This window comes from Symphalangus syndactylus, chromosome 4 (genome assembly GCF_028878055.3).
Source record: "Symphalangus syndactylus isolate Jambi chromosome 4, NHGRI_mSymSyn1-v2.1_pri, whole genome shotgun sequence".
Taxonomy (NCBI): domain Eukaryota; kingdom Metazoa; phylum Chordata; class Mammalia; order Primates; family Hylobatidae; genus Symphalangus; species Symphalangus syndactylus.
In genome coordinates, this window is record NC_072426.2 from 143,374,169 (window position 1) to 143,386,225 (window position 12,057).

Genomic DNA, 12,057 nt, shown 5'->3' on the forward strand with positions numbered 1-12,057 from the left:
ATTTCTGTCTTAAAGTAGACTGCCCCAAACAAACCTAATTCTCAGCAATGTGCTCTGACCAGTGCAGAGCAGAGTCAGATCATCAGCTTCCTCATTCTGTATATCACAGTTCCATGGATCTAACTTTGGAGTGGAAAGTCCTCATTATACCATATTAGTATACTAAACTGACATATAACATGGTTGTACTTATGCATATGGTAATAAGATAGTAATAAAAAATAAATTTTTGTAATTTAAATTACATTTCAAGTGAAATATTAAGAGAATTGGACATGATTTTGCATAATCTAATTTTAATGCCTATACACTTGGATTTTAAAAAAGAAATGTATAAAGAAGAGGGTACATTTAACATACTTTGTATATATCATTTAAGATTATCCTGCTTATGGATAAAAGATGCTATTTCATTTTTCTGTGGACAGATTATTCTAAAGTTAATAAGATATTAACTTTATTATAATAAAGTTATTATAAAACCTTTATTATAAGTTTTCTTCTTATTTACTACAAGAGAGTTGCCTTTAGTAAAAATGTATACTCACACTTTGAAGAGTTCCTGAATAAGCAGGTTCATCTAGGAGGACATTATCTCCAGGGTTAATGATCATTTCAAACACCTAACAAAAGAAGCATAGGTTAGCTTGTTAGTCAGCATAGGTTAGTACTGTTTCCATGCTCAGAAACCCATTTTTTAGTTTGAGCTCACATGATTCTAGAATAAGAATTAGAAAATTGTTTATAAAGGGCCAAACAGTAAACATTTTGTGGGTCATAGGATCTCTGTTGCAACTACTCTGCCTCTATAGTGAAAAAGCAGCCATAGACAATATATAAATGAATGGGTGTGACTGAGTTCCAAAAAAACTTTATTTACAAAATTTGATGGACTGGATTTGGCTCTCAAACCATAGTTTGCCAACTCCTGTTCCAGAGTAAGGTGAACAGAGGTTTGGCTCCTAACATTCATTTATTCCTTTTATTGCTTCTTTGAAAATCTATTAAATGTTTACTGTTAAGCCAGGCCTGTGTAAAGTGTCAGAGATAAAACAGCAAAATGACATGGTTCTTACTCTCATGGAGCTACTGGTCTACTGGGAAAGCTAGACACCAACTAAACAACTACCCAATAAATGTGCAATTAAAAATGGTGGTGAGTGATATTAAGTACAGATGCACAGTGACATAAGAGCTCATTGTAGGAAGACCTAGGCATTGAGGGAATTCAGGGAAGGCATCCTGGAGGAAGCGATGAGTTGGTGTAGGGGGCGACAATAGTTACATTTGAAAAACCAAAATAATTATGTGTCTTGAGGCAGAATGTAGAGAAAAGAGTGGCGTGACATCAGACAGAAGTGGGCAGAGACCAACCATATAGGCATTTGAGCCAAGGGAGGCAAGTAAGGATTTTAAGAAGAGAGTGGGGAGGGGGAGTCACATGATCAGATACTCGTCTTGAAAAGATCAATCTGGCTGCAGTATGAAAGAAGGAAAGAAGGGTGAGAATACATGTGGAAAGTTTGGAAAGCTTTTAGGATTGTTTGGGAAGTTACTGCCACAGGCCTGGAACAGGTAAGGGTCATCTTAGAGTGGTGACAGTGGAATTGTAGAGAAGAACTGAGAGGTATTAGGAAATGAAAAGTAATGGAACATGATTATGGACAATAGGGAAATGAGGAAAAGGAGGTGTCAAGAATGATGCCTAGATATTTGGTTATAGAACTAGATAGATGGTGGGGGTGGTGCCATTCACTGAAATGCATAACCACAAAGCCATCCATATCCTAGTGAGAGGATGATTTGTTTTAGTGTGAGATGCCTTTGAAACATCCTGTGACGATGTCAGATGGATAGATAGACAAACGGATTTGGAAGGAGCTTAGAAGTTACTGGCATATGGTTAATCATGTGAATGTAAATGGAGATACCCAGGAAAAGTACATAGACTAAGGAGAGATGTTCAAGGACTGAGCTACAGGGAACTCCAATAAATAATGGCCGGGTAGAGGAGGACACTGCAAGGAAGGCAGGGAAAGTGGGCTGGAGGAGAACCACACAACATGCTACCGAGAGAGCTGGAGGAGGACAGTGTTTTCAAAAGGGTGGGGGAGACTTCCAGTTCCAAAATGGTGGTGTAGAAGCAAGTTGACTTCATTCCCTCCCATAAAACCACTAACAAATATACAGTGCTAAAATTTTCACCAGAAACAACCCAGAACTCAAATATGAGGATGAGTCAGTTCCTAGGACTACAGAGAAGTAAAAAAACTCTGAGCAGATGGTAAGAAAAACATACTTCTGCATCTATGATACCCCTCCTCCCGATTCTGCCTGGCACCAAGCACGTGGAAAAACTCCCCCTAATTCACGGCTTCTACACTGGAAAAAGTGAGATTGAGGTGGCCAAGAGTTTCCCCACCATCTTTGGTTCCCTGGCAGGAGACCTGTCCTTGCCTTAACCCTTGGGAAGCATCATGACTGCCTGGAGGGAAAAACATCCCTGAGGACAGGCAGAGACAAAATGGGGAGGCAGGACTACCATCCCAAGCCCTGGAAACTCTGCACTGTAACTCAGCGAAAGGCATGCCAAAGCAGAGTGACTGTTCAGCAGCACCACACTGCAGGAGGAATGTTCCAGAGGTTCCTGGGTATAACTCTTTTGCTGGCCATCTCATGCCAATGGAATAAATCCTTTGGGACCTCCCTGATTTGGGACAGGCTGTTCTCGAATTATTTAGTAAACCCGGGCTTAAGGTGCAACCTAGGAAGATGCTAACGAGGAAGCAGTGACCCAGCAATAGAGATTTACTAAGCAAATATATCCAATAAAAAGCAAAGCAAGCCAGACAAAACAAACAAAAAAACTAGAATAAATAACTAATCCTTTAATGCAAAAAACTGATGTATACCTACAAGAAACAATAGCAAACAGGAAACCATGACCTCCCCAAAATGACAAAGCAAAAATCCAGTGACTGATCCTAACAAGATGGCAATTTGTCAGCTTTTTGACCAAAAATTCAAAATAGCAGTTTTAAGAAAACTCAGTGATCTTCAAGATAACTCAGAACAGCAATTCAGAAATTTATCAGAGACATTTAACAAAGAGATTGAAATAATAAAAATAAGAAAAAACCCCAGAAATTTTGGAACTGAGAAATACTGAACTCAGAATTGTTGAACTGAGGAACTCATTAGAGGCTCTCATCATCAAAATGGACCCAGCAGAAGGAAAAATAGGTAAGCTTGAAGATTGGCTATGTGAAAATACAGTCAGGGAAACAAGAAAAAAGAACAAAGAGTGCCTACGAAATATAGAAAATTACCCTAAAAGACTAAATCTAAGAATCATTGGTCTGCAAGAGGAAGGTGAGCAAAAGCAAGGAATACAAAGCTTATTTAAAGAAATAATAACAGAAAAGTTTCTAAACTTGAGACAGATAAATATCCAGGCCACAGAAGAAGGTCTGAGAACATCAAACAGATTCAATCCAAATAAAACTACCTCAAGGCATATAAGAATTAAACTCTCAAAGGCTAAGGACAAAGAGAAGATGTGAAAAGCAACAAGACAAAAGAAGAAAATAATATATACATGAGCTCTAATTTGTCTGGCAACAGACATCTCAATGGAACCATACAGGCCAGGAAGAAGAGAAATGACATTTTCAAAGTGCCCAAAGAAAAAAGCTGCTATCTAAGAATATATATATATTTTTTATTGATTGACTGAGGTGGGGCCTCACTATGTTAACCAGGCTGGTCTCGAACTCCTGGCCTCAAGCAATCTTCCCATCTCAGCCTCTCAAAGTGCTGGGATTACAGGCGTAAGCTACCATTCCTGGCCCATCCAAGAATATTGTACACTTTATCTTAGCCAAAAGGCAAGAAGCGATCATCCAAGAATATTGTATCCAGCAAAATTATCCTTCAAATATGGAGAGATAAAGTCTTTCCCAGACAAACTAAAGCTGAGAGAATTTACCACCACCAGATCCATCTTATGAGAAATGCTAAAGGGAGTTCTCCAAACTGAAAGAAAAAAATACTAATGTGCAAAAGAAAACTTTTCAAGGTAAAAAACCCACTGGTAAAATTAAGTACATGGACAAACCCAGAATACTCTATGATTGTAATTATGGTGTGCAGTCCACTCATAATTCTCATATGAAGCCTAAACGACAAATTGGTCAAAAACAATAATAGCTACAGCAACTTGTTAAGATAGGTAATATGTAAATTGAGACATCTCAAAGCCAAAATGTGGGGGGGGGGATGGAGTTAAAGAATAGAGGATTTTTTTGTGTTTTTTGCATTTGTTTGCTTCTCCAAGATAAGTTGATCCAAGATAAGTTGTTACCTATTTAAAATAACTTGTTATAAGATTTTTTTTTTTGTAAGCCTCATGGTAACCACAGTACAAAAACTTATAATTGATTCACTACAAATAAAGAGCAACAAATTACAAAATACTACCAGAGAAAATCACTTAACCACAAAGGAAGACAGTAAGAAAGGAAGAAAAGAACAGAGGAGTCTCAAAACAACCAGAACACAAGCAACAAAATGCCAGTAGTAAGTCCTAACTTATCAATAATGACACTGCAAGTAAATGGTCTCCATTCTCCAATTAAAAGGCATGGAGTGGCTGAGTGGATAAAGAAACAAGACCCAATCATACGCAGCCTACAAGAAACCCACCTCACCTATAAAGACACACAGTCTGAAAATGAGGAGGTGGAAAAACATATTCCATGGAATTGGAAACCTAAAAAGAGTAGGTGTAGCTACACTTAGATAAAATAGACTACAAACCTAAGATTGTAAAAAGAAACAAAGAAGGTCACTATATAATGATAAAGGGGTCAATTCAGGAAGATAATATAACAATTATAAATATATATGCACCCAACACCATACCTCCCAAGTATACAAATATTAATAAATTTAAAGGGAGAGATAGAATGCAATACAATAATAGTGGGAGACTTAAACATTTCACTCTCAGTAATGAACAGATTATCCAGACAGAAAATCAACATGAAGAAACATTGAGGTAAAACTACATACTAGATCTAATAGACCTAGTAGACATTTACAAAAATATTCAACCAACTGCTGCAGCATATACTTTCTTTTCATCAGCACAATGAAGAGTCTGCAGAACAGACTATACCTTAGGCTATAAAACAAGTCTGAACAAATAAAACAAATCTTATCGAATATCTTTTCTGACCACAATAATAAAACTAGAAATCAATAACAAGAGGAACTTTATAAAATATGCAAACACATGAAAATTAAACAACGTGCTCCTGAATGGGTCAATGAAAAATTCGGAAGGAAATTAAAAGTTTTACTGAGATAAATGAAAATGGAAACGCAATATACTAAAATTTGTGGAATACAGCAAAAACAATACTAAGAGGAAAGTTTATAGCAATAAATGCCTGTTTCAAGAAAGTAGAAAGACTTCAAATTAACAACCTAATAATGCACTTCAAGGAACGAGAACAACCTACAGGAGAGGAGAAAATATTTGCGAACCACCCATCTCACAAGGGACTAACAACTCAATAGCAAACCCCCCAAATAATCCCATTAAAAAATGGGCAAAAGATCTTAACAGACATTTCTAAAAGAAGACATAAAAATGGCCAAAAGGCATAAAAAGTTCAATATTACTAATGCAATCAGAAATGCAAATCAAAACCACAATGAGATATTACCTCATCATAGTCAAAATGGCTAGTTTCAAAAAGACAAGTGATAACAGATGCTGATGAGGGTAGAGAAAGGGGAACCCTTATACACTTTGATGGGAATGTAAATTGGTACAGCCACTATGGAGAACAGTACAGAGGTTTCTCAAAAAACTGAAAATAGAACTACCATATATTCCTGCAATTCCACTGCTGAGTATATATCCAAAACAAAAACATCAATATATCAAAGCAGTATCTGCACCTCCATGTTTATTATGGCACTTATTCACAATAGCCAAAATATGGAACCAACCTAAGTGTCCATCAGCGGATGAATGGATAAGGAAAATGTGGTATACACACAATGGAATATTATTCAACCATAAAAAAGGAATAAAATCCTGTCATTTGCAGCAACATGGATAGAACTGGAGGTCATTATGTTAAGTGAAATAAGCCAAGTACAGAAACACAAATATTGCATGTTCTCCCTCATCTGTGGGAGCCAAAAAAGTGGATCTCATAAGGATAGAGAGTAGATTGGTGGTTACCAGAGGCTGGAAAGGACAGGGGGGAGATACGGTGAAGGAAAAATAAAGAATACAAATGTACTTATTACTACTGAACCGTATACTTAAAAATGGCAAGGATAGCAAATTTTATATGTGTACTTTATGGCAACAGAAAAAACTAAAAATTAATTTTTAAAAATAAAATGGATGGGGAGATCAACAGTGTTAAAGAATATTTCTAGGTCAAGTAATAAAAGGTTTGACAATCTTTGTAAATTATGTGCATAATATGATTTCTACTACAATCACTAGAGCCAGGCAATAGATTTTTCTAGCCTAAATCAAAGGGGTCTATTATGACTAAATCATACATAAGTTACAGAATAATCGCTTCTTAACTTGTGATGTTTCACAATCCCCAGTTTGAGTCCTTTTCCCTATCATTTTAACAACCCGCATCTCACCACAAACAGTAGAGCCATTATCAATTGAGATAGAAGATTTGACTTTTGTTCCCCAATTGGCCTGTGATGTTCAATTTATCTTTTCCTTATGAGCTTGTGGCATCTTATGACAAACAGTATCCTCCTGTGAAAAGTTTCTAATTGACTTAAGCTTTACAAGACATCCTAGGACCAAAGGAATCACTTGGGTGGCAGCATGTACATATTAACAGATCAAATGAAAACCTAATTAGCGTTGATCCTTGAACAACATGGATTTGAACTGCACAGGTTCACTTATATGCAGTTTCTTCTGCCTCTGCCTCCCCTGAGACAGCAAGGCCAACCCCTCCTCTTCCTCCTTCTCCTCAGCCTAATCAACATGAAGATGAGGATGAAGACCTATATGATGATCCACTTCCACTTAATGGTAAATATATTTTCTCTTGCTCATGACTTTCTAATACCATTTTATTTTCTCTAGTTTACTTTATTGTAAAAATATAGTGTACAATACATATAAAATATAAAATATGTGTTAATTGACTATATTATAAGTAAGGCTTCTGGTCAAGAGGAGGCTATTAGTAGTTATGTTTTGGAGGAGTCAAAAGTTATATGCAGATTTTCAACTGCATGGAGTCATTGCCCTTAAACCCCTGTGTTGTTTAAGGGTCAACTGTAAATATATTTTTCATATCAGTTAGGGGACATACAAATTTCAAATATCCTAAATTAGAAGGGAAGGCTGTTTATCATGTGGGAACATTGTTTAAAAGATGAGAGAGAAACACAGGAGCCTAAAAGAACATGACTCCTGGAGAACAAAGTGGAAGAAATATTAAACCAGATACATATTAGTGCCCCTACAATAAGCATGTCTGTAAGTAGTAAGTTATTGATGTATTTAGCCATCTATGCTATCTTCCTTCTTTGTGTAACTGGTGTTGTGATGGATAAAGAAGAAACTGTCTTGAGCAACTTTCTGGAATAAAAAGTCCATCGTATCCTTTCTTGAGGAAAGAATTTATTTCATTGAAAAATACTCTTATATCATTCTATACAATCACAAATGTTTCTCTTCAAGCAAAGACTCAAACACTAGCTAATTCTTTTACTTTTCCTAATTAAATACAAAAAGGGTGAGTTTTTTTAATTTTTAAAAACTTTAAAAAATATTTTTACTACTGTAACCCATTATTCTGTAACAATAATTTAATTAAAATCATTAAAGCAAACCAGATTACAGTTTTCATATTTCCATGAAAAAGAAAACTACTCCGGTTTAAGATAAATGGGAGTCATAGATTAATTTAGATCTGAGAATGAATATAGAGAATCTAATTATTCATGGAAAACAAAGGAGAAAATACACCAGCACTTTGGGAGGCCAAGGCGGGCAGATTGCTTGAGCCCACGAGCTCAAGACCAGCCTGTCCAACATGGCAAAAGAATATAAAAATTAGCTAGGCATATTGGTGTGCACCTGCAGTCCCCGCTACTTGGGAGGCTAAGGTGGAAGAATTGCTGGAGACCAGGGAGGTCGAGACTGCAGGGAGCCGTGATTGCGCCACCGCACTCCAGTCTGGGTGACAGGGTGAGACCCTGTCTCAAAAAAAAAAAAAAAAGAAAGAAAGAAAGAAAGAAAAGAAAATAACAGATCAAACTGAGGACCACAGATGTGGTCTCTTTATTGTGGCAACTAGCCAGTGGTGTTTACATCTGTGGAGTTCCTGGAACCCAGAAGGGAAGAAGATGGAATAACTAATGCCAGGGGGAGAGGGAGAGAGAAGCAATCCATGTAAGAAGTCAGAGATACAGACATATAAATAGATCTAGAGAAATACACCCAAGAGGGGGACAAGATACAAGCAGTGGCAAGCACAGAGATTCCACAGACAGATATGTAAAAGAATATAAATATTTGTATCTCAGGAATATGAAAGTATGCCCTCTAAAAAATTTAAAAATTGTATTGAAAGAAATCAAATGTAACTTGAATTTTTGAGCCAGATGAAATTAAGCAGTGTTCACTCAGCTTTTGGTAGGAGTTGAGTACTCCCTTAGTGGGAATCCTGCTTTAATGGTTAATAGGTCTGGGTAATTGACCACATGCTCTGTATTTAATATTTAAGAAAGATTAGGCTAGTGAATGATGTTAAGAGCAGATAATTTTTCAAAGTCCTTGTGTTCACAACGAGGAAAACTAGGGGGAAATATTGATAGATCAACCTACAATATTTCCACCTGGCTTTTGCTTACAGTCAACATCCCCTACCCACCCTTGCCCATCCCCAGCTGCAACTGCTCCCACCCCTATCCTATGCCTTGTCTTTTATAATTCCCTGTTTATAATTCTAGGTGAAGACAAGAAAGACTACCAGTAATCCATAAAATATGATTCTCTGTGGTTAAGTGTGAGAGGACTATAGAAATGAATGCTTCCAATTCTACATTTTGGCTGAGTTTTCCTTTCAGTCTTACCTTACAAAGACCTTGTTGGCTGCCAGATGTGACACATAGGTCCATTTGTCCTTGACTGGGTGGGTAATGGATGGTAGGAGGATTATGCAATTTTATTTGTAACTGTTTTAGCCAGGACAAAAGCTCTGGAATTCTAAAGCAAAAAAATGTATATTTAAATTCATAGTAGTAAAAATCATAGTAACAGCAGTAGACAGGAAATAATAAATGACAGCTTTATCAAGCACTTTGTACACTCAATTAAAAAACCCTCAAATGCTTTTTGCCAGTATTAATATTCCTAGTTAAAAGATAGGCAGTAGACTTAGCGATTAAGAAATTCCCGTAAGTCATTCGGCCAGAAATTCTCAAAAAGTCAATTATGTAGTAAATGAGCTGAGATTTGAATCTACATCTTTCTTATTCCAAACCTGAAGTCTTTAGTGCATTCATTGCATAATCGATTCTTTGTTCTCTCTAGGAAGAGTTCTATGGCTACCTAGAAGTTCAGACTCAGTAAGTTGTTTGTATCATGGAATGTTTGAATAAGCCTATGTATATTTAACATATTATATAACTAATACATATATACATGAATAACATATTTCAATACATTTTTCAATCACAGAACAAAGCAGGTTTTAATAAAGTATAATTTATAGATTCTCTATAAATTATCCTTTATCACTGGAAGAAGACCAGCTAAGAAAGTCATGAGATATATGTTTCAGCTTGCCTTTAAGAAATTAAAGACATCTGAACCCATGAGGGCAATGTATTTGAATGGCTGCTTGTTTAGACTATAGAAATGAATGACTATATTCAATGTATTTGCATGACTGCTTGTTTAGACTATAGAATGAAGAAACGGAAGATCCAGGAAGCAGCAACTTTAAAGTTGAAGATCCTGGATCTTCCATTTCTTCATTTCTCCTGATATGTTTTTTTCACCTGGATATCTTCTCATTTTTTTGGACTCAGCTCTAATGGTATTTCCTTCTAGAAGCCTTCTCGGTCATTTGCAATTGAGAAGCAATCACTGAGGAGTGTTAAACATTCAATATCCTTTCTGCTCTTAATTATCCTTTGAAAACCTTTCCCCAGACCTTCCTAACCATTGAATACTCACTTGGTTAGTATTCAATGACTGAGTATTTGGTCACTGAATGACCAAATGGGTCAATGGTCTTAGAATATTTATCAATGGACCTTAGAATATTTCTTTAATATTCTTTATCAATGGGCCTTAGAATATTTCTCATGAAAATGAGCCAATAAAATTATGTTAAGTATTGATACTTACCCAGCACTTGGAGAATACTGAAGTGCTCTCTTCATCATCTCTTCTCCAAATTGGATGGTCTTTCCATTTTCTACAGTGATTACGGCAGTCTTAAAAGGAAACATGTTTGGATTTGGTAAGCCACCAGCCAAGGAGATCATCGATTTTGGTCCTCTGCTCAATATGTCAGCTACAATACACATGGAAGAGAAGAAACAATTTCATTGAAGATTGTTATAAGCAGATAGTTAAGCATGCATTATAGTCAATAAAACTATAAAGTTTAACAATTTCTAGTGATAGAGTGTGCTATGGTCTAAATGTTGGTGCTCCCCCAAATTCACACTTGGAACTTAATACTAATGTGATAGTTTTAAGAGGTGGGGTCTCTAGAGGTGATTAGGTCAGGAGGGATCCACCCTCCTGAATGGGATTGGTGCACTTATAAAAGAGGGGCTGAGGGAATGCCCTTGGCCCTTCTGCCATGTGAAGACATAGGTTCTCCCTTCTATCACATGAGGGTGCAGCAAGAAGGCTCTGTCTATAAGGAAGGGCTCTCACCAGACAAGCTGCTGGCACTTTGATCTTAGACTTCCTAGCTTCCAGAACTGTAAGAAATAATTCTATTGTTTATAAATTACCCAGTTTGTGGTATTTTGTTATAGCAGCCTAAATGGACTAAGACAAAAGCTAGTCTAAAATAAACATACAGAATAACTTTTTCTGGGCCACCTCACTTGTGGAGGGACTAAAGAATGAAGGTGACCAAAGAGAAGGCAGAGGGATCAGAAAGACAGCAAAGGGTCACAATAGCAGAAACCCTCCTCCACTTAGCCCCGACCTGTCTGTGAGCTTCATGGCCCACCCCTCTCTCTCCCATTTACCTGGCCCTCTCCACTGCACACCCATCTGCACGCTGTGCCTGCCCCTTCTCAGCTTCCCAGGAAGAGCCTTTCTTGATAGCACGCCCCCTCCCTTCCAAGGCCGTGCCCCACAGCAGTCTGCGCCTCTCTCTACTGCTGCTCCTACTCTGCTCCAGCAGAAATACCCGCCTTCCGTTTCAGCCCGAGTTCTTTGAGAACAAAGGCTGTGTCTATTTCATTTCTGCACGCAGAGCCTGGCTCACCGCGAGCGTGCACAGGGGTACGCATCGCTGCAACCAAACGGTGGCTTGCTAGGGAACCCTCCTTAGAGGCTGTGCAAGGAATGCCCCACCCCAAAGGAGAGATGATCACCCCGTTTCTCACTCATGGTCCGGATGGGAGAAGGGTTTCTGGCTGCGCTCGCTGCCGTGATGAACCGTGCGTAATTCATGTCTCTGACAGCCAAGCATCAAGCTTCTTCTTCAGTGGTTGAGGACTAGAAAAACCAAAGAGCCTCGTCAAGTCCTGCCTGCTAACTCCTCACTCTGGCAACGCCACCGCGAGCTGTCCCCCCGCTGCGTCTGGCTTCCCGCGCGCGGTGCCCGGAGAACGCCGCCGAAACTCCTCGGCTGGACGCTGCGTTCGGTCTCCCGGTCCTAAACGGGTCTCGGGCTGGTGGCAAGCCCGGCAAAGTCCACGCCGCACGCGCTTCGGCGGCCGCCAGGGCCCAGGCCAGTTTTGCCCCGCCGCGGGCCTCGCCGCGCCCACTCCCGCCCCGCGCCGTGG

The 12,057-nt window shown here is 38.4% G+C and overlaps 1 protein-coding gene across 3 annotated transcripts in view; it reads right to left on the reverse strand.

The window, feature by feature from the left end:
• AADAT (aminoadipate aminotransferase) overlaps positions 1-12,057 on the reverse strand; it is a 30,086-nt gene that overhangs the window by 17,808 nt on the left and 221 nt on the right. The window contains exons 2-5 of one of the 3 annotated variants that reach the window (XM_055276408.2): positions 11,656-11,767; positions 10,430-10,598; positions 9,148-9,280; positions 549-623 (exon numbers count right to left, since the gene is read on the reverse strand). In XM_055276408.2, coding sequence (XP_055132383.1) covers positions 549-623; positions 9,148-9,280; positions 10,430-10,598; positions 11,656-11,722 — 444 coding nt within the window. In that variant the 5' untranslated portion in view covers positions 11,723-11,767. Of the gene's footprint in view, positions 1-548; positions 624-9,147; positions 9,281-10,429; positions 10,599-11,643; positions 12,056-12,057 lie in introns of those variants that run through there. The other 2 variants (XM_055276406.2, XM_055276407.2) reach the window with 2 other exon arrangements.